A 20,621-nucleotide genomic window follows, 5' to 3' on the forward strand; every position below is an offset into this window, starting at 1 on the left:
TACGCCGCCGTATATTAGCAGGCAAGTATATTGAGAATCATTACTAGCCTAGCTAATTTACGGCAGCGTAGCATAAACAAGCACTCGTACCTGAATCTACCTATAAGACTAAAACTAAATGGACATTTCACGTAAAAATTAACACTAAGCAACATTGTAGTTACAGGGTGCTTCCAAGTCTTTTATGTTGACTGTATAACTTCTGCTTTTTATAAAACCTTGAACAATTATCTAGTCAAGTGTAGTTTTGTGTACATATTACACCATGAATTTCTTAGCATGATAGAACTTATGAGTCACACTACTGAATGTTGTTGCTTGTTCTTTAAAGGGTAAGTTCACTCAAAACTGATTTTTTAGGTTTTGTTTAGGCCACCTCACTCTGCTGATATGATCCATGTACTTTTGTTCATGTGTCTGCAATACCCGCTGTGGCCAATATGGGGGGTTCCCACAAAATACATTTGGGTGGACAGATCCTTTAACTCCTACACTATACAACCATTACAAGTGACAACTAGAATTTTGTAAGAAGATTATAGGATATTTTTATTTCTAGCAATGCCAAAACAATTCTGAAGCAGTAGTATAAAAAAATGGAATAAAGAAAGAAAAGTGAAATGATGAAACTGCGCTTTATGTACAATTTTTAGGGCGCTCTGGGAGGTGTCCTGACTGGATTTGTTATGTCATTTTGGGTTGCAATTGGAGCATTTATATATCCAGCTCCAGCTATCAAGACCCTGCCACTATTACTAAGGACAGATCAATGCATTCTACTTAACGTAACTGCCAATTCCACGATGTCTACACCTTTACTTACCACATTGTCTGCTACTACTGCGCCAGAACGGTGAGATTACCTAATCTTCTATTTTTATTACCTAGATGTTGAATTTAATACTGATCTCAGTCTTGCACAGCTGTACAGGTTCCTCTACTGCACTGAAAATGAATACTCCAAGTTCACTGCACACTATAAGCAGATCACAATGTTTATTAACCACCCGGTAATACCCCTTCATTACCAGGCCATTTTTCAGTACTATAATAGTTTGAATGACAATTACTTGATGGACCGCCTGCCTTACCTCAAGCATCATATGCAGACAAGATGCTGAGATAAAAGCAAAGGAATAACTTTCTGTATTGAACAGAAATAAATGTTTTTATACACTTCAAAGGGACAGTCACCACATAAACAATAAAAAACAGATATTACACATTGGGGTAAACATCCCACAACGATTAGGTAACGAGGTAAAGTTGACACAAGACTAATCACATCCTGTAGGAATCTCCAGGAGGCTAAGGTCCCATGCACACGGGACACTGCTGAACGTACATTCAGAGGCAGTTCGATGCTTTTTTTAACTGCCCCTGGACTCATTCAATGTTATCCTATGTGACCATGTACACAGTCTTGTTTATTGTCGTTTTTAAGCAGTTGCGTTTAACAGCGTTTCTTTGAAAGCAAAAAAATGGGCTCAGACGCTGAAGATTTCCACGTTTCAGATGCCAAATGTGGCTAAACGCATTTCGTTTATATCCGTTTTTCGATTTTGGCCATTTATAAAAAATAATGTTTTTTTTTTTTTAAACGCCTCCAAACGCAAACGCGGCAAAACACGGCATGTAAACGCGGCAAAACAAACATTTTAAACGTTCAGCAGCAGTTGTAAAAACGTCCCATGTACCTGAAGCCTTGACAAACAGACAGAAACAATAGGTTACTCAACTAACAATGGGAATTCACATCTAGGAGGCACACAATGGGGAAATTACATGGCAGAAAGACACTTCACACCTAGACAGGATAGGCAAACACAGGTACACATTATAACAGTAAACACATAACACCTGATTAAAAAGATTACACATAATAGCAGGAGACCCCATCATCAGGTTTTTTTTGGGCTGATTATAATCTCCTGAGCGTTTAGTCTCTGAGTCTAACACTAGATACATTAAATGTACATACAGTCATACACAGAGGAAGGATTACGTGAAATGGTTAATGTACTGGTCACATACAATGCAGGATGGAGGTGAATGACTTAATGTTCAGATGTGCAGGATAAGGGAGGTGAGGGGCTAATGTACAGGTCAGCTGATCCATTTATTATGTCCCCATTGTCAAATACTTAACCTCTCTCATCCCATGTTGTAAGGGTAAGAGGAGGAATTAACACTGTTAACAATACAAAACCAATCACATTGATCACATGGTACCCAGCTCCTTGAATTGGGTCACTACACTGTCTCTGTGTACCGAGCCATCTAATGATGGCCTGGTGCTTAGCAATTACGGGCTGGATCGGCTGCCCAATAGCATAGCATAGCTGTCCATTAGTTAAAGCAGGGTTTCACCCATTTTTTCATTTATTAAAAGTCAGCAGCTACAAAAAGCATAGCTGCTGACTTTTAATAAACCAACACTTACCTGCCCCACGGTCCAGCGATACGGCCACCTGGAGGCTCTCTCCGTTCCCACTCCTCTCCTCTGCACCATCATAGCAACTGTGGGCACCCGGCCGTGACAGCTTACGGCTTCACGGCTATTGGCCCACCAATCTTCTGGGACCTGTGTTGTGTCCCAAAAGATCGCTGGCATGGAGGGGCGAGAGGAGGAGTCGCCTAGGTGGCCAAGAAGAGGAAGGAGGAAGTGGGACAGGAAGTCCTATTAAAATATGTTGTACACACTCCCACCCCCATGCCAAATGTGGCATGGGGCAGGGGGCAAGCAGGCAAGGAGGGCTTAAAGCGGAAGTTCCACTTTTGGGTGGAACTCCACTTTAAGCCTCATGCACACTGGCCTTAAGAAAAATACAGCTTTTACAGGAATTTGACGTTTTACTTGTCTGCCTGTAAACATACCTCTATGTTAGCCTATCTGTCCTTGCACTGCACTTACAGGCGTATTAGAAGGCAGAAAAAAACACATAAAAAAAACATTAAAAAAAATATCACCAGCGCGGTCAGAAAAGGAGCGTTTTTGGCAGAAAAGACATGGATTGAACATAAATGAACATTAAATGCTAATGTGTTTATATGTGTTTGTACGTTAACAAATTCTGACCACAAAAAAATTCTGGACAATCGAATACTATATAAATAATATTAATATAATGCATAATATAATGCATTACAGCGCATATGCATGAATGTACATACATGCATGTGATTGCACATAAACACATGTGGAACACGTGACTTTCATGCTGCATATACACAATCGGACATTCCGACAACAAAACCGTGGATTTTTTTTCCAACAGATGTTGGCTCAAACTTGTCTTGCATACACACGGTCACATTTTTTTCGAACGTCAAGAACGTGGTGACATACAACACTACGACGAGCCGAAAAAATGAAGTTCGAATCAGTGCATGATTCCGAGCATGCGTGGATTTTTGTGCGTCGGAATTGGCTACACATGATCGGAATTTCCGACAAGAACTTTTGTTGTCGGAAAAGTTGAGAACCAGCTCTCAAACATTTGTTGTCGGAAATTCCGACAGCAAATATCCGATAGAGTATACAGACGGTCAGATTTTCCGACAACAAGCTCATAGCGAACATTTGTTGTCGGAAATTTCGACCGTGTGTACTGTGTCTTTTTAGCAGCTGTTCTTCTGCCAGGAGAAACTAGGTTCAGAGGCGCTCAGTGTGCACAAGGCCTTAAAGGGACTGTCCCTCTTTTCAAATTCCTGTGGCCCCATAGGTCTAGTACACACAGGCCGAATGTTGGGCAGCATCGGCCAGTTCAATAGAAACCGGCAGCTGGTCTGTCGAAGGGTCATGACTGAAAAAGGTCTGCCGGCCGGCTCCATATCAGCGCTCTTAGCCAATGGACCCCACCCTGCTGCAAGAGTAGCTTATGTCTAATTCCTGGAGTTGGGCTTTAATATAATTTGAATGGAAGGCCCTGTGCTAATGCCCATTTATTCATACTAAGTCCTCAGTCTTCCAGTGACATTGACCAATGGTCATCATTCAACTTGAAATACCGAAGACATCTTATGGAGAAAGATAAGTACGGGCCGGGGAATGATATCTGAGGTGCTCATTTGTTTGTAGCCAGTCTGGAAACCGATTTACACATTTAAAAAAATTAGTAGTTGGGTTTCATTGATTTTACCGAGATGCAGTTGAAATTGCATAGACATAGCAGACTATAGTAGTTCCTTTCATGTTAGCAATTACATTTTCTTTCTTTACAGGTCTGTCTTGGAAGATAACTGGTACAGTTTATCTTACCTCTACTACAGCGCTGTTGGCTATATAAGCTGCCTCATTGTGGGATTATTGATCAGTTTTATAACAGGTGAGAATTGTTTTGCTCTTATTTTATTAGAGAAGAACTCTGACTGTAAATCCCCCTAGTTGAATTTTAGAGAAACAACAAAAATATTCTTACTCATTGTTATCTGGAAGAATTAAATCAACAGAGCCGCGTCTCTTCTGCAGAATGCCATATTGAAGCAGGTCAGAATTAATTGTGGAAAAAAGTCTGCTTCTATTACTCAGTAGGGGTTTTCCAAGTACCATTTATAAAAATAGAAAAGCGGTGCCCATCCTATAAAGGCTGTCACAAAGGAGTGGAGGGATTTTTAAGGTGCCTATTAATTGAAGAATTGATGCTCAAACATCTATAAAAACATCAACATTTAATAGTATACCAACCAACACAGCCACTCCAAAGCATAGGCTGCAAGTCCATTAAGAACAACATACCGGGTTTCCCCAAAAATAAGCCTGGGTCTTATATTAATTTTGGCAACAAGTAGGTAGGGCTTATTTTCGGGATAGGTCTTAATATATTCGCTCTCTCCCTGCCTGTCAGGAATCCACAGTTTGAACAAACTTAAAATGCCCAAATTCTTTCTTTTACACCAGTAGCACACAATACAGAATGTGTGTGCTTCTGCAATCCAACAGTGCTAAACACCTCAGCCTTCCTCCACCTCTCCCAGCCACCAGCGAGGGACCCCAGCCCCCCTCCCTCTGCAATGCTCGAAGCAGGGAAGAGGGCACACCAGCATGTGAGGAAAAAAACTGTAAATACCTTGTGGAGACCAGAGTATCCATGCTGCATACCACACACATGTTGATTGCAGAGGCTCTGCACTGTAGATTCAGTGACACGCCGAAGCTCTGTGAAGGGAGGGGGACCAAGCTCCCCGCAGACAGGCAGGAGAAGAGACCGGAGTATCCGTGTTGCATATCGCACACGTTGATTCCAGAGGCTCCGCACCGTACAGTGCTTTCAATTACCCGCCGAAGGTCTGTGAAGGAATGGGGGGGCCAAGATCCCACGCAGACAGGCGGGAGAAGAGGAGACCAGCGGGGAGATCATCTGAGCGCCGTTCTGCATTAAAGGGCACCTGACACCGCTACAGACACACAGCACACTGCACACTGCACACCGCCGTAACAGGATTATACCGTGTTTCCTCAAAAATCACACAATCACCTCGAACTAGGGCTTATTTTCGGGGTAGGGCTTATATTGCAGCCCTCCTGGAAAATAGTGCTAGGTCTTATTTTCGGGGTAGATCTTATTTTCGGGGAAACACAGTATACACAAAAAAGTGTTTAAAATTAACATAGATTCATATCACTACATCAACAGTGTAACCCCTTAATTGCAGTGCTATTTCCATCCACAGTTATACAGTAATATGACCTTCAATAACATCAGTGCCTATGGGCTTAGATTAAATAACTCAAAAAAAAGTATACAGTGATAAGTTAATACACAATAAAACTGTGGAGGGGCTGCAATCTCTCAATGCGTTTTGCTAGTATGATTCTTCAGGCAAGGGGTATTCTAGATGGTACAGGAAAAAAAGCAAATAATGTAGTGACCAACCCATAATATACATAACACAAAATATGAGCTGTGCTCAAACGTTTGCACACCCTGACAGAAATCTTGACATTTTGGCATTGATATTGAAAATCTGACTGATCATGTAAAACTGTCTTTTATTTAAGAATAGTGATCATATGAAGCCATTTTTTATCACAGCGTTGTTTGGCTCCTTTTTAAATAACAGAAATCAACCAAATGGCCCTGATAAAAAGTTTACATACCCTGGAATGTTTGGCCTTGGTACAGACACACAAGGCGACACACAGGTTAAAATGGCCAATTTAAAGGTTAATTTCCCTCATTGGTGGCTTTTTAAATTGCAATTAGTGTCCATGTCTAAATAGTTGAAGGGTTTGTTGGCTCTCATGTGCACTGAGCAGGCTAGGTACTGAGCCATAGGGAACAAAAAAAAAAACTGTCAAAAGACCTGCGTAACAAGGTAATGAAACTTCATAAAGATGAAAAAGGATTTCAAAAGATATCTAAAGCCTTGAAAAATGCCAGTCAGTACTGTTCAATCACTTATTAAGAAGTGGAAATTTGGGGATCTCTTGATACCAAGCCAAGGTCAGGTAGACCAAGAGACTGCCAGAATTGTTCGGGGGATACAAAAGAAACCCCACAGGTAAATATAGTTTGGTTGTTTCAAGGAGCACAATACGACAATATTTAAACAAAAATGAGCTACATGGTTGAGCTGTCAGAAAGTAGCCTTTACTGTGCCAATGGCAAAAAAAGCCTTGTTGCAATATGCCCGACAACACCCGGACACACCTCACAACTTCTGGCACACTGCAATCTGGAGTGACGAGACCAAAATAGAGCTTTATGGTCACAACCATCAGCACTATGTTTGGAGAGGGGTCAACAGCGACACAAATACCATCCCCACTGTGAAGCATGGTGGTGGCTGACTAATGTTTTGTGGGTGTGTGAACTCTAAAGGCAAGGGGAATTTTGTGAACATTGGTGTCAAGAATAATGCAGCATGCTATCAGAAAATACTGGCAGACAATTTGCATTCTTCTGCATGAAAGCTGAAAATGGGACGCTTTTGGACTTCCCAGCAGTACAATCAACCTAAGCCCAAGTTGACCCTCCAGTGGTTACAGGAGAAAAAATTTGAAGGTTCTGGAGTGGCTATAATAGTCTCCTGACCTTAATATCACCAAGCCACTCTGTCAATCACAGCCAGTGCAAAGTGTAACAAAGTGTAATTTCTTCAGTGTTGTCACATGAAAAGATATAATAAAATATTTACAAAAATGTGAGGGGTGTACTCACTTTTGTGAGGTAGTGTAAGTACCTAAAATACAATTTGTCCTCTCAATTTGACTTACTGTTTCACTTGAGTTTGATACACCTGCCCTCAAGAGTGCATAACTTTTTTTTAGATATTTTATAAATGATAGAGGTGCAAAGAATGATGCAATGTATTCTATATAATAACATGACAATAAATATGTGAGTTGTTATAAATACACAGAAATAAAATATATATGTTTTGTAAAGGTCCCGAACGTGGAAAGAATATTAGGCCACTGCTGATAAGACCAGTCTGTAATTTGGTCTGCTTCTGGTCAGAGAAGTACAAGAAAAAGTGTTGGTGTGGAGTCCCCCATGATGAAATTGATGAGGAGCTGGTAAGTGTTTTTCTAATAGACAGACCAAGTTTTTATAAAAGTTTCACCTGCCCAGGCCGGGGCTTTCTAATATTCTGACTTTAGCTCATTACTCTCCCAGAGTGAACACCTATTATCTGCTTTCCTATGGAGCCTCACTATATTTTCACCTGGCATATTTTGTCATTTACTGCTTCTAATCAGTGTCTCATATTGCTTCTCCTCAGTGTTTTACTCTTTGAATGTTCTGTTTGCTCTCCTTATTTTATTTTTTAATAGCAAAATGCATCATCATGTTGGTAAAAAAGCTTCTCAACCAGGGGCGTTGGGAGGGGGTGGCTAGGGGGATCTGAAGCCCTGAATGTGACCCCCAAAAGCCCAGAGTCTATGGAATGCTGCATTCCATTGTTAGCCCCGAGCTCCGGCCGCCGGGACCAATCTGATCATGAGTGCTGCTGAAATTGGCCATGTGCGGCCGAAAGTGACAGAATGCCATAGCGGTTGAAAGTGGCCAAGTGCGGGCGAAATTGGCCGAGTGCCATAGCGTCCGAAAGTGGGCGACTGCGCCCAAAATCGACCAAGTGTCACAGGTCCCGCATTCTGGAGCCTGCAGCGCCAGTGCAGGGACCGCGGGACGTGTGACGTGACGATGGTGATGTCCATCTTAGCCTGCTGGCTCCAGAAGGCGGGAATGCTACATCCCCGCTTTGGGCGGGTGGCTCTTCTCCTCGGCTCGGCTCCTCTCCGACACTGACGATTGACTGACTACCTGCACACCACGGCTGACTGAGGTAGGTCAGACACACAGTGTGTCTATGTCTGTCATTGTCGGTAGGTCACAGTGTGTGTAGGTTAGGCAGGTCAGTGGTCAGTGTACGTAGGTCAGGCAGGTCACTGGTCAGTGCGTGTAGGTCAGGCAGATTCCCTGGTCAGTGTACGTAGGTCAGGCAGGTCAGTAGTCAGTGTACGTAGGTCAGTTAGGTCACTGGTCAGTGTGTGTAGGTCAGGCAAGTCAGTGGTCAGTGTACGTAGGTCAGGCAGGTCACTGGTCAGGCAGGTCACTGGTCAGTGTGTGTAGGTCAGGCATGTCAGTGTACGTAGGTCAGGCAGGTCACTGGTCAGTGTGTGTAGGTCAGGCAGGTCAGTGGTCAGTGAGTGTAGGTCAGGCAGGACAGTGGTCAGTGTACGTAGTTCAGGCAGGTCACTGGTCAGTGTGTGTAGGTCAGGCAAATCAGTGGTCGTGTACGTAGGTCAGGCAGGTCAGTGTGTGTAGTTCAGGCGTGGCAGTGGTCAGTGTGTGTAGTTCAGGCATGGCAGTGGTCAGTGTATGTAGGTCAGGCAGGTCAGTGGTCAGTGTGTGTAGGTCAGGCAGGTCAGTGGTCAGAGTGTGTAGGTCAGGTAGGTCAGTGGTCAGTGTATGTAGGTCAGGCAGGTCAGTGTGTGTAGGTCAGGCAGGTCAGTGGTCAGTGTGTGTAGATCAGGCAGGTCAGTGGTCAGTGCGTGTTGGTCAGGCAGGTCAGTGGCTGTGTATGTAGGTCAGGCAGGTCAGTGTATGTAGGTCAGGTAGGTCAGTGTAATGGTCAGGCAGGTTTATTTACTGGTCAGCATTGATGGGCACTGGTAAGTCACACAACCCTACCGCCCAGCCCAGAAAAAAAAGCAGCGCCAATTCCAGCCCCCCACCCCCCAGCAGCGCCAATTCCCGCCTCCCACTTCGGGCTGAAGCCCCTGGTCTTTTTGCCACCTAGCAACGCCCCTGTTCTCAACCATCTTTGTCTTTCCATCTGGCTGTCATCTTCGCAATGGCATTCTCCAATGTTGCATTCTTTATCTCCATAGCATTTACAACTATCAGCTACATGCAATCAGCCACAATATTTGTTCTTTTTCAAACTATGAGGGCTCACAAAGTCTATCCTACTAGCTGAGTCTAAGGAACTCCTTGCCTAAATGCCGCGTACAGACGATCGGACATTCCAACAACAATACCGTGGATTTTTTTCAGACAGATTTTGGCTTAAACTTGTCTTGCATACACACGGTCACACAAATGTTGTCGGAAATTCCGAAGGTCAAGAACGCGGTGACGTACAACACGTACGACGGCGCTAAAAAAGGGAAGTTCAATACCAGTCGTGTTAGTAGAAGTTTTGTGAGAGACGATTCGTGTTTTTCAGCCTCGTGCTTTTCAGTCCGTTACAGCGTGACGAATGTGCCATCTCCATTACGAACGCTACTTTTACCAGACCGAGCGCTTCCATCTCGTACTTGATTCAGAGCATGCATGGAATTTTGTGTATTGGAATTGTCTACACATGATCGTAATTTAGGAGATTTTGTTGTCGGAAAATTTGAGAACCAGCTCTCAAATTTTTGTTGTCGGAAATTCCGAAAACAAATGTCCGATGGGGCCGACACACGGTTGGAATTTCCGAAAACAAGCTTGAACATTTGTTGTCGGAAATTCTGAGCGTGTGTACGTGGTAAAAGTGTATCTAAAGACCAACATTTTCTTTTTGCTTTTGGATAGAGTAGAGAATGGTTAGACCCTCCTTATGGTTTTTATTGTTGTCTGTGTTCTTGCTAGTGAGATTCACTATGTCTATTTGTCCTGGCGACTTTTGTTGTTGGACTAAAAGTGATGGCACATCAAAAAATTATACATTGGAAATCATCCAATGAGGACACTTGTCCTAGGGAAAACTGTCTGAGAGGGGATTTCCCTCACTTTGGAGATTTTTCCTTTCACTAAACCTGGTCATACAAATGTAACTTTTGTTCGATTCCTGATGAACCAGCCAGAATTTGCATGGGTGAGCCTGTCACCTCCCTTACATCTGATATACTTTGATTAAAAAACCGAAGCAGCTAGGCAGAAAATATTCAGATGAACAGTGGCTGCATCCAATCAGATTAAATCAGAGCTCCAATCAGCCGGAGGCTGTTAACAGAGATTTGTCCATCTGCTCTGTCTAATGTAACATATATATATGTTATTCTGCGCAGCGCAGCCACTCTGCTATGGGGTGGTCGAGAAATGGCTAAAGAAAATCTCTTGGGGTCATCAGAATTAGTGTCCCCATAGGAAGATTTCCCTTCTATTACTTTATTAGGAAAAGGGCAAAATTAGTGATTTTTTTTTTTAACTTTCACGTTTTTTTGATAATGGTAAACAGGAAAAATGGAGAGGACGAATCTTTCTAATGGTGGCGCAGGCAGCAATAAAAACATAACCAGTGTTGAAATCCCACTCCACTTTATCCAAAACTAAAAACAAGTTTTGCCCTTAGTTGTACTTTTATAACTGTTGCCCCTTCAGTTGAGAGGGGATACACGGTTTTGGGGCAAGAAGCTTCCAGATTTAGGATAGTTATACAACCTTAATAAGCACAGGATTCCTAATGTTTCATAGGCTAAAATGATGTCATTAGATTAAAGGTCAAGGGCTGATCTTCGAGTTTTTTTTATTATACTGTTATTGAATATTGTGCCATGTCAGGAAAAGTTTATTGCCGGTCCATATTTCAGGCTTCCCTTTGCCTTCTTGCTTCTTGCTAATATGTTTTTTTTTTATAGGATCATAATGGTTTGAAGAAAGACATTTCAATGACGTCATTGACAGACCAACCAGAAGAACAGGCATATGACAAAGACTCCATCCGAAAACCTCCACCTGGTTATAATGAAGAAGAAAAATCATATACAAACACAAGTGTAGATAAAGAATGTCGTATGTAAATAGCACAAGGTCCATTATGTTTACTGCAGCATTGGGATGTGTGTAACATCCATAAGACGCTCATTGCATTAAAGTGTTTCTCTGCTGAATCTTCATCAATGGTTACTGAAAGTGCTGCTAAGGACGACATCAACTGTATAGTATTTATCCTTTTTTTATTCATCCTTTATTTGATGTAATTTACAGCAAAATAATAGATGGAGGGCTGAAATTATGAAATACTTAATGTTGCTATTGCTAACAATGTTGCTAAGAATGAGACAGAAGGCCCTTTAGATTGTGATTAAAATGCAATTGAACCCAATAGTACTACAATGTTCATGTAATTCATATGTACATACAAATTTCTCCAAGGGTGCACATGCCAGGCCTTATGGAAGGCCACAAATATTCAACCCACACCCTTACTCTAATCGCCACTATCTCCACTGATTTTATTTTTTCTTCCTGGTTGTGATGATCCCACATGTTCTGAACATAACCCCAGCTCTGGACTGGCTGTACATGTACCGGGACCAAAAAAAACTGGCATTCTCTTTTCCCATGACATGTCCATTCAGACAATCCTGAATTATTTAAAACCTTTCTTGCATAAAGAGTGGAAGAATGTAAACTATACCCATGTTAAGAAAATATTTGCACAGTTAATTCAATTTTTTTTTTAAATGAAACCCATACAGTATATATACAGTACATACCAAAAGTTTGGATACACCTTCTCAATCAAAGAGTTTTCTTTATTTTCATGACTATGAAAATTGTAGATTCACACTGAAGGCATCAAAACTATAAATTAACACATGTGGAATTATACATAACAAAAAAGTGTGAAACAACTGAAAATACATTTCATATTCTAGGTTCTTCAAAGTAGCCACCTTTTGCAGCAGACACATCTCTAGAAATGTAAGAGGAGACTGTGTGAATCAGGCCTTCATGGTAGAATATCTGCTAGGAAACCACTGCTAAAGAAAGGCAACAAGCAGAAGAGACTTGTTTGGGCTAAAGAACACAAGGAATGGACATTAGACCAGTGGAAATCTGTGCTTTGGTCTGATGAGTCCAAACTTCAGATCTTTGTACGATGCAGAAAAGGTGAACGGATGGACTCATGCCTGATTCCCACCGTGAAGCATGGAGGAGGAGGTGTGATGGTGTGGGTGTGCTTTGCTGGTGACACTGTTGGGGATTTATTCAAAATTGAAGGCATACTGAACCAGCATGGCTACCACAGCATCTTGCAGCGGCATGCTATTCCATCCGGTTTGCGTTTAGTTGGACCATCATTTATTTTTCAACAGGACAATGACCCCAAACACACCTCCAGGCTGTGTAAGGGCTATTTGACCAAGAAGGAGAGTGATGGGGTGCTGCGCCAGGTGACTACCTCTTGAAGCTCATCAAGAGAATGCCAAGAGTGTGCCAAGCAGTAATCAAAGCAAAAGGTGGCTACTTTGAAGAACCTAGAATATGAAATATGTTTTATTTATTTTTATATTTAGTTTTGATGCCTTCAGTGTGAATCTACAATTTTCATAGTCATGAAAATAAAAAAAAATTCTTTGAATGAGAAGGTGTGTCCAAACTTTTGGTCTGTACTGTGTTTATATATATATATATATATATATATATATATATATATATATATATATACATATACATACACACACATTTGGTTCAGGGTTCAGCATTGGAAATGTGGTTATTTGTTATGAAAACCCCATCACATTAGCCCTCCCTCTAACCCTACCCAATGCATACTTAAAGTGTATGTATAGCCAAAACATTTTTATTACGTTTTGACTAAAGTAGGGAAGAGTTAAAATGTCTGTCAAATTATATTTTTCGCTGCCTGTGTGAAATTTGAGAAATTTTCCTTCACCCCCTGTACAGAAGAAGATGCAACAACATTGATGGGATTCCCTTTTTTATAGAGTTGTCCCATTGGAAGATTTCCCTTCACCTCTTGTCCTGGTGACAACCCCAAATTTTTGGATTTTCAGTACATTTCCATATCGGTGACTAAGCCCTCTACTCTAAAGATAGTGATAGTTACCGGTACTTTTCAAGCCCACGATGTGGGTGGTCAGTAGATATAGGAAGAGAAATTGAGATTTTTAAGGTGAAGAATAAATTAAATTAAATAAACTATAGTATATAAGATTTTTTTTTTATTTAAAGAGCAAATTTTCTTTTTAAAACATAACAATTGGCAAGTACATATCAGTAAAGTTTTATGTATACAGCACTGTAGAATGGAGTTCCCAACATGTTTCGCCCATTTATCGGGCTTCTCTCAGGGGATGCTGTCCAATTAAAGGTACAAGCCTTCTAGGTCTCTTGAAATATTAATAAAATCACCATAGGGGGTCACAAGTGTCTATCTGCATCAGGAGAACCGTGTACTACGGGTGACCATAGGGGGCAGTCAAGGACAAGAAAAACAAAGTTCTGCAGCGGACTCAATACCGAGGGACGAATGCTCTCTATACATGCCAATGCTAAGACTGGCGTTTAGTGAGAGCACATATATCCCTGGATTCCAGCGGCTCTTTTCTCTGGATATTTTTGCAGCCAAAAGCTGCTTAAAAACAAATAAAAATTGGTAGAAAAAAGCGTATGGCCATTATAATGGTTATGTTTCTGCATTGATTTTATCTATGGCCAGTAAAGTAAACAATAAGATAATGAAATATTCAATATGTTATTTTTTTTTTTCAATAAATGCTTCTAAATTATAACTCGTGTCCAGACATTGTTTAGGAAGAGTAAAAAATAAAAGTTATTTTAGAAGAATGCTTGGTACACCTTGTGCATTTGTGGATTATTTGGGTAAAGGAACACAGAAGAAACAGGTTGTTTTTTCTAAACTGCGATATGACAGTAATCAGTACTAGTGATGAGCTTGGGTACCTGAGTTCCTGATACCTGGGTTTGGTTAGGGGCAGGTTTGGAGAATCCGAACTCTATTGAGGTCGATGGGCATTGAATGTTAAAGAAAAAAAGCAATGGCATTTTCTAGGCTAATAGGCAAATAATTACCAAAAGATTGGCATGTGGATGGGCATGGCCCTGGGAAACATGTAACCACTGGCATCCCTAAACCTGATCTCCAGCTTTTGTTACAGTTTGAATAGTTTGTTCAGGCCAAGCTGGCCCAAATGGTTAAAAACTTTGATAGGGATGGGAGGTTATAGGATGCCCACTTGACTTCAGCAATCTTCAGAGACAACTTCCTATATACAGCTTCAGTGGGGATAGAAAGTTTGGGCACCCCAGGTAAAAATTTGTATTAATGTGCATAACGAAGCCAAGGAAAGATGGAAAAATGCATCAAATTGCAGACTAGACATTCTTATAATACGACTGCTCCAGAAAAAAACTACAGTTTTTAAAACTTTTTTTCCATTCATACATGTTCCCTGGGGCAAGACCCGGGTTCTCAAAGACGTTTTACAACAATAACTTGCATATTAGGCTTTAAAATGTGCACTTTTGAATTCGAACGTTTAAAACCCATAGATGTCAATAGGGTTCTAAATGTTCGCGCAAAAGGTCGGTCCGTTCGAAGGTTCTGGTGCGAACCGAACGGGGGGGGTGTTCGGCTCATCCCTATTATAGATCATATAGCACAGGAACTTAACAGTTGCACCAATAATGAACCTGTATGAGTATACCAATAATGTGGCTCCCAACAATATAGACTTCTTTGTTATCTATAATATAGATGGTTTTCAGTATAGAACTTAACAAATAAAAGGAGACCCTCATTATTGTGTTGCACATTAATGAGTGGGGTACTGGAGAAGGCCCATTGAGGCTGAGGGTACAGCCTATACCTGGGAGTGTTGTAGCAGCTGACTCTGGTCAACACTGGGTGGTGGTTGGGTGAAGGTGAGCCTCTCAGTGGAGTGGCTGGGTAGGAACATCACAAGGATAACTGGGCTACTGTTATATGGTGCTCAGATATGGGATATGGTTTACCTATGGACCAGAGAAAGCCATTTGAAGCTAAAGTTTTAGACATCTGGGCTGGGAACTGATTAAACAACGTGGCCCCTGGGTATTTTAGATAGATAATTCATCACAAATAGAGCTTGTCTCTCCAGTGGGGAGACAAAGTGCAATAAAAAGCTCACTGGGGTACATCATGTTTGTTTCCATTTTTCATATTCACATCCACAGGCAGATAACAGCCTCCTTAGAAATCAGTGATGTACACAGGAAAGAGTTAATACAGAACAAACTTACCCCAAAGCATATGCTTTAACCGCTTGCCGACCACCGCACGCACTTTTACGTTGACAGATTGGCACGGCTGGGCAAATGGGCGTATATATACGTCCCCTTTAATTTGCCGGCAGTGTGGTCGCGTACACGCCGGCAGGGTGCTTACGACCCTGTCGCGAGCTCCGTGACCGTGCCCGTGGGACCCGCGGACTCTATGTCCGCCGGTGTCCTGCGATCGGGCCACAGAGCTGAAGAACGGGGAGATGTCAGTGTAAACACAACATCTCCCCGACATGTCACTGATCGTCTGTTCCCTGTCAGTGATGTGTCACGGCAAGCCACGCCCCCTAACAGTTAGAAGCACTCCCTAGGTCATACTTAACCCCTTCAGCGCACCCCTAAAGGTTAACCCCTTCACTTCCAGTGTAATTTTTACAGTAATCAGTGCATTTTTATAGCACTGATCGCTGTAAAAATGACAATGGTCCCAAAATGGTGTCAAAAGTGTCTGATGTGTCCACCATAATGTCGCAGTCATGATAAAAATCGCTGTGTTACTAGTAAAAAAAATGTATTATTAAAAATGCCATAAAACTACCTATGTTGTAGATGCTATAACTTTTGCGCAAACCAATCAATATACGCTTATTGTGATTTTTTTTACCAAAAATATGTAGAAGAATACTTATCCGCCTAAACTGAGGAAAAAAAAAGTTTTTTTTATATATTTATTACAGCAAAAAGTAAAAAATATTGTTTTTTTTTTCAAAATTGTCGCTCTATTCTTGTTTATAGCGCAAAAAATAAAAAACGCAGAGGTGATCAAATACCACCAAAAGAAAGCTCTATTTGGGGGAAAACATAGACAGCAATTTTGTTTGGGAGCCACGTCGCACAACCGCGCAATTGTCAGTTAAAGCGACGCAGTGCCGAATTGCAAAAATTGGCCTGGTTTTTGGCCAGTGAAATGGTCCGGGGCTTAAGTGGTTAATACAAGGTCGTATACAAGGAGTATTTATTTAGCCTTGGTAAAGTGGTTGGGTGCAGGAAACATTCACAAGCTCTATCCTCCATTCTTCATTTCTTTCCTTTATTTTGTCAGTACATTACTATCCCCCAAGGAAGATTTTAGATGCTTATGGATGGTAATGTGCAGATGAATGCATAAATGGGTTTTCAACTTACAATGAACAATGCTCCTGACTGCATAATTCTGTTATATGATAAGACTTTAGTTATCACTGCACATTTTTATATATGGATTCTGTAAATTTGGCTTACATGCACAGACTTCCTATTTCCAAAGACAAAATTCTGGTTTGTTTCCTAATATTAAAAGATAACTTTACTTTAGGGGTAGGCAACCTTTGAGAGGTGGAGATATACCAGAACAACATGGAAGAGATCAAAGATCTCTGGGGTGTGCCGCCCTTAAATTTTTTCTTAAAAAAATTGCAAACCCTCAATCAAAAGTAAGAATGGCATGAAGAAAATGTAGAAAAATATAATGAAACAAATGTCACTGTTAAAAACTTAGCCTACCTTAAAGTGGTTGTAAAGTCGGAATAATAAATACTGTATTTATCGCCCTATAGCGCGCACCGGCGTATAGCGCGCACCCCAAACCTAGAAGGGAATCCTAAGGAAAAAAAGAAATACTGACAGTTTACAGTTACAGTTACTTACAGCTGCCCGGCGTCCATCAGCCCCCTTGTCCGGTCCGGAGTCCGTCTGCGGCATTCGTGGTGTCCTCGTGCCGTCCTCCCCGCTTCTCTCGCGCTGTTTTTGAACGCCGCCGCCGACATATACCGAGTGCAGTACACTCGGGTACACTCGGCTGAGCTCGGGCCACGCTCGGCTCCTCTCGCATAAAGGCTAGGAGGCGGCACAGGGCGTGACTGCGAGCGGAGCCGAGCGTGGCCGAGCCCAGCCGAGTGTACTGCACTCGGTATATGTCGGCGGCGGCGTTCAGAAAGCGGGGATCGGCGTATAACGCGCACCCACGATTTCCCCCTGATTTTAAGGGGAAAAAAGTGCGCGTTGTACGCCGATAAATACGGTAACTGCCATCCCCTCTGTTTTATCAAGATCTAAAGTACTGTGTGTCCTTTTTTTTTTTTTAAATGCTAATCTTTTATACAAGTGTAGCACTACCCCCGGAGGAGCTGCTGGTTTATTTTGGGTGGCACATTTACCTCATGGCTCCGAATTCCTAGGGGTGAATGGTGCATATAGCAGTAGTAATGGAATGTCCACGACAGGTGTCTTTTTCTGTGCTCTTTATTACCCAGCTATAAAGGTAGAGTTTAAAGGAGAAGAAGAATAGCAGATTCAGGCGTAGCAATAGGGAAACAATCCTGCTCCCATGTGTAACACTTCTTGCGCCACTCCTGCTTGAGTGGGAATAGCGTACCTGGACAGGCCTCTCTCACTGACCTGGCAGCCAGAGTATCACTCGAACCTTTAAGGAAAAGTCTCTGCCACAGACCCTCCTGGAATGGATGAAACCTCTGCCACAGGCCTTCCTGATTGTGATTACGGAGACAACATCCTTTTAGTAGAATTACGCCTGGATCTCCTTCAAGTTGCTCTCAGGTACCGACTGACAGGTGACCAGCCTCTCAGTGTCCAGATACCTCGATCCCCGGTGGTTTGTTGAGACCCTATTGGATCGCCAGCCTCTCATTGACTCTCCTCAGATGGACTCCCCACCGAACAGCTATCCCGCTTGGGATCATTAGGATTGGGAACCCAGTCGACCACTGGGCTCCCTGCCACGACTCAAATGTTCCAGACCAACATGGTCCCGGAACCAGGAACACCGCGTGGCACGCCCGCCCCGGCCTGGTAGGCCAAAACGCTGTGGTGCAGTCACCCTAAATGTGGGTGCCGCACTACGAAGAAGAAGACCCAGAACCAATGGCGTCTGCCCCATAAATACCCTCCCCCAGCATGCACAGCGAGGCCCAACCCTCCTGATTGGCTTCTGTGGAAAAGTACCCAAATCTTGACTCCACTGCTGCCACCTACTGCCCTGGGGTGGGAAGAGCACCCCAGTGACAACAGAATGAGACCACAGCAAAGCCAAGCTGAGACAGAGACCTAAGTTTGAACACATTAACTAGATCAGAGTTCAATTAACACTCTGATCTCCCTCTACATTTAAATAGCACCGGTACTTTGAAGTAACAAGGCGCTACACATGACTAAGTGCAGCAAACCCACAGGAAACAGTGTATTGCACCCGCAGTGTGGGTAAACCATAGCACATCCAGTGTGAAAACAGCCCTATATTATTATGCCCAGTGTAATGCTTCACACTGACCTGAAGATCTCTTCTTTCCTGCTGCTGGCACCACTCCAGAGACCGCTAGCCGGTATAAGAGGTGGAGTGCAGTTGGTATCACTGAGCATGGGATGGGAGGCAGCACTACAGAGGAGTCATCGGCTTATGCGGGTCTTATTCTCTTACTACAGCTACCAACTTTACCAGTAGTCCCTCTGCATTGCACTCAGTTTTACATTCTGGGATGGCGGGTCAGCAAGCCCAGACTGCGATATACCAGTCACCTGGCCACAATCTACTGGTCACTGACCCCCGCTGTAGAACGAAGATGCTTCTACTTACCTATTCTGAGGGCGCTTCAGTCCAGTCAAGTGATCGGCTCTCAGCGACCAGCTTCAGAGAAGATGAGAGATGGCCAACAACCAATGAAATGCCTGGAGGGTGTTGTCACCCATAGGCTTACTATGGCTTACCTTCCAACTTTTGACATGGGAACGAGGGACACCTATTAGCAAAAGTAAGTAGGCATAGGACACCCCCCCCCCCCCTGCCACCCCACCTCAAGGATAAATATACAAAAAAAAATGATTAGTTGAAAAATGTAGTGCTTTTTTTTTTAACCACTACAATTCCCTTATATTGGTTTTGAAATTTACAAATGCAGCCTTTTAGAAATTGAATGAAAGATTTAGCACCGGGAAACACTTTTTGAATGATAAAAAGTGAATTTTATATACAACTGTATAGATCAGAGCAAAATGAGGGACAGATGAGAAGGAAAGAGGGACAGAGAGATTTTGTTCCACATCAGGTATAGTTCCTGAAAATCAGGGACAGTTGGGACCTATGCTATGGGCATACCTCCCAACTTTTCAACTTCAGAATGAGGGACAAATGAGCATACCCCCCAAACGAAGTTGTTGAGCGGGGGGGGGGGGGATTCCGTGGATAGCAGTTGTTGAGCGGGGGGGGTTCCACGGATCAAAGTTGTTGAGCGGAGGGGTTTGCCGCCAATCGCGGTAATCGCAGGGGTGGGGGTGCCGCGAAATCGCGGGACATTCTCGCGAAATCCGGGACGGTTGGGAGGTATGGCTATGGGCAATCCTCTTCTCTGCTGAAGTGGGCCGCTAAGAGCTGATCACATGACTAGAGCACTTTTAAAATAGGTACCGTAAGTAGAAGCATCTTCTTTTTTAAAGAAAGTTAGTATTGGAGTTATAAAATGGGAGCAGATTTAGATTTGAATAGTCATAGCCTGGATTTACACTTTAAGCCATTTTGTTTCTTGGCCTAGGGTATGGTTGCCAACTGTGCAATATTTTACTGGCCTGGTTGGTAAAAATTGGACTTGTTGCCAATGTTTTTAATAGGAAAAAGACCTTACGGCTGGTATTTTTCTCAGTAAAGGTGGAAACCCTAGCCTGATGCCTATGTGTATCTTCAACAGTTGAGAAAAGATTAACTATGAATTCTTTAGGTCTGGTTTAGAAAGTTCAATCTTCTCATATTTAAGGACTTTTAATAGTACAGCGGGGATGCCTCTTAGGTCATTGAGGTGCTAATAGGTCAATGAGGTATTTGCATTGCATGAGGAGATAGGAGGCGTCATGAATAAAAACCTCATGCAGCATATCTATTCCAGTTTAAGACCTAGAGCGAATATTTAATGGGTGCCCCAGTGACTCCCTTTGTCTTCCTAATCCCCCCCCCCCCCACACACACACACACCCTTTGATTTTTTCCCTATCTGATAAGAAACAAGGCCGAAACCTTAATAATTCTGGGTTGAAAGTATAGCATCTTAAAATACTACTTAAACGACTACTTTACTTCTATGCATAGGGACAGTGTGCCTACTGCCAATG

General features: G+C 42.5%; 1 protein-coding gene across 3 annotated transcripts in view; it reads left to right on the forward strand.

Moving 5' to 3' along the window:
* The window catches only part of SLC5A12 (solute carrier family 5 member 12), a 64,862-nt gene extending 53,318 nt beyond the window's left edge, over window positions 1–11,544 (forward strand). For all 3 annotated transcript variants that reach the window (XM_040328355.1, XM_040328356.1, XM_040328353.1), the window contains exons 12-15: window positions 654–853; window positions 4,225–4,328; window positions 7,392–7,522; window positions 11,078–11,544. In XM_040328355.1, coding sequence (XP_040184289.1) covers window positions 654–853; window positions 4,225–4,328; window positions 7,392–7,522; window positions 11,078–11,239 — 597 coding nt within the window. In that variant the 3' untranslated portion in view covers window positions 11,240–11,544. The remainder of the gene's footprint in view (window positions 1–653; window positions 854–4,224; window positions 4,329–7,391; window positions 7,523–11,077) is intronic.
* The last annotated feature ends 9,077 nt before the right edge of the window (window positions 11,545–20,621 follow it).

This window comes from Rana temporaria, chromosome 11 (assembly GCF_905171775.1).
Source record: "Rana temporaria chromosome 11, aRanTem1.1, whole genome shotgun sequence".
NCBI classification, from domain to species: Eukaryota; Metazoa; Chordata; class Amphibia; order Anura; family Ranidae; genus Rana; species Rana temporaria.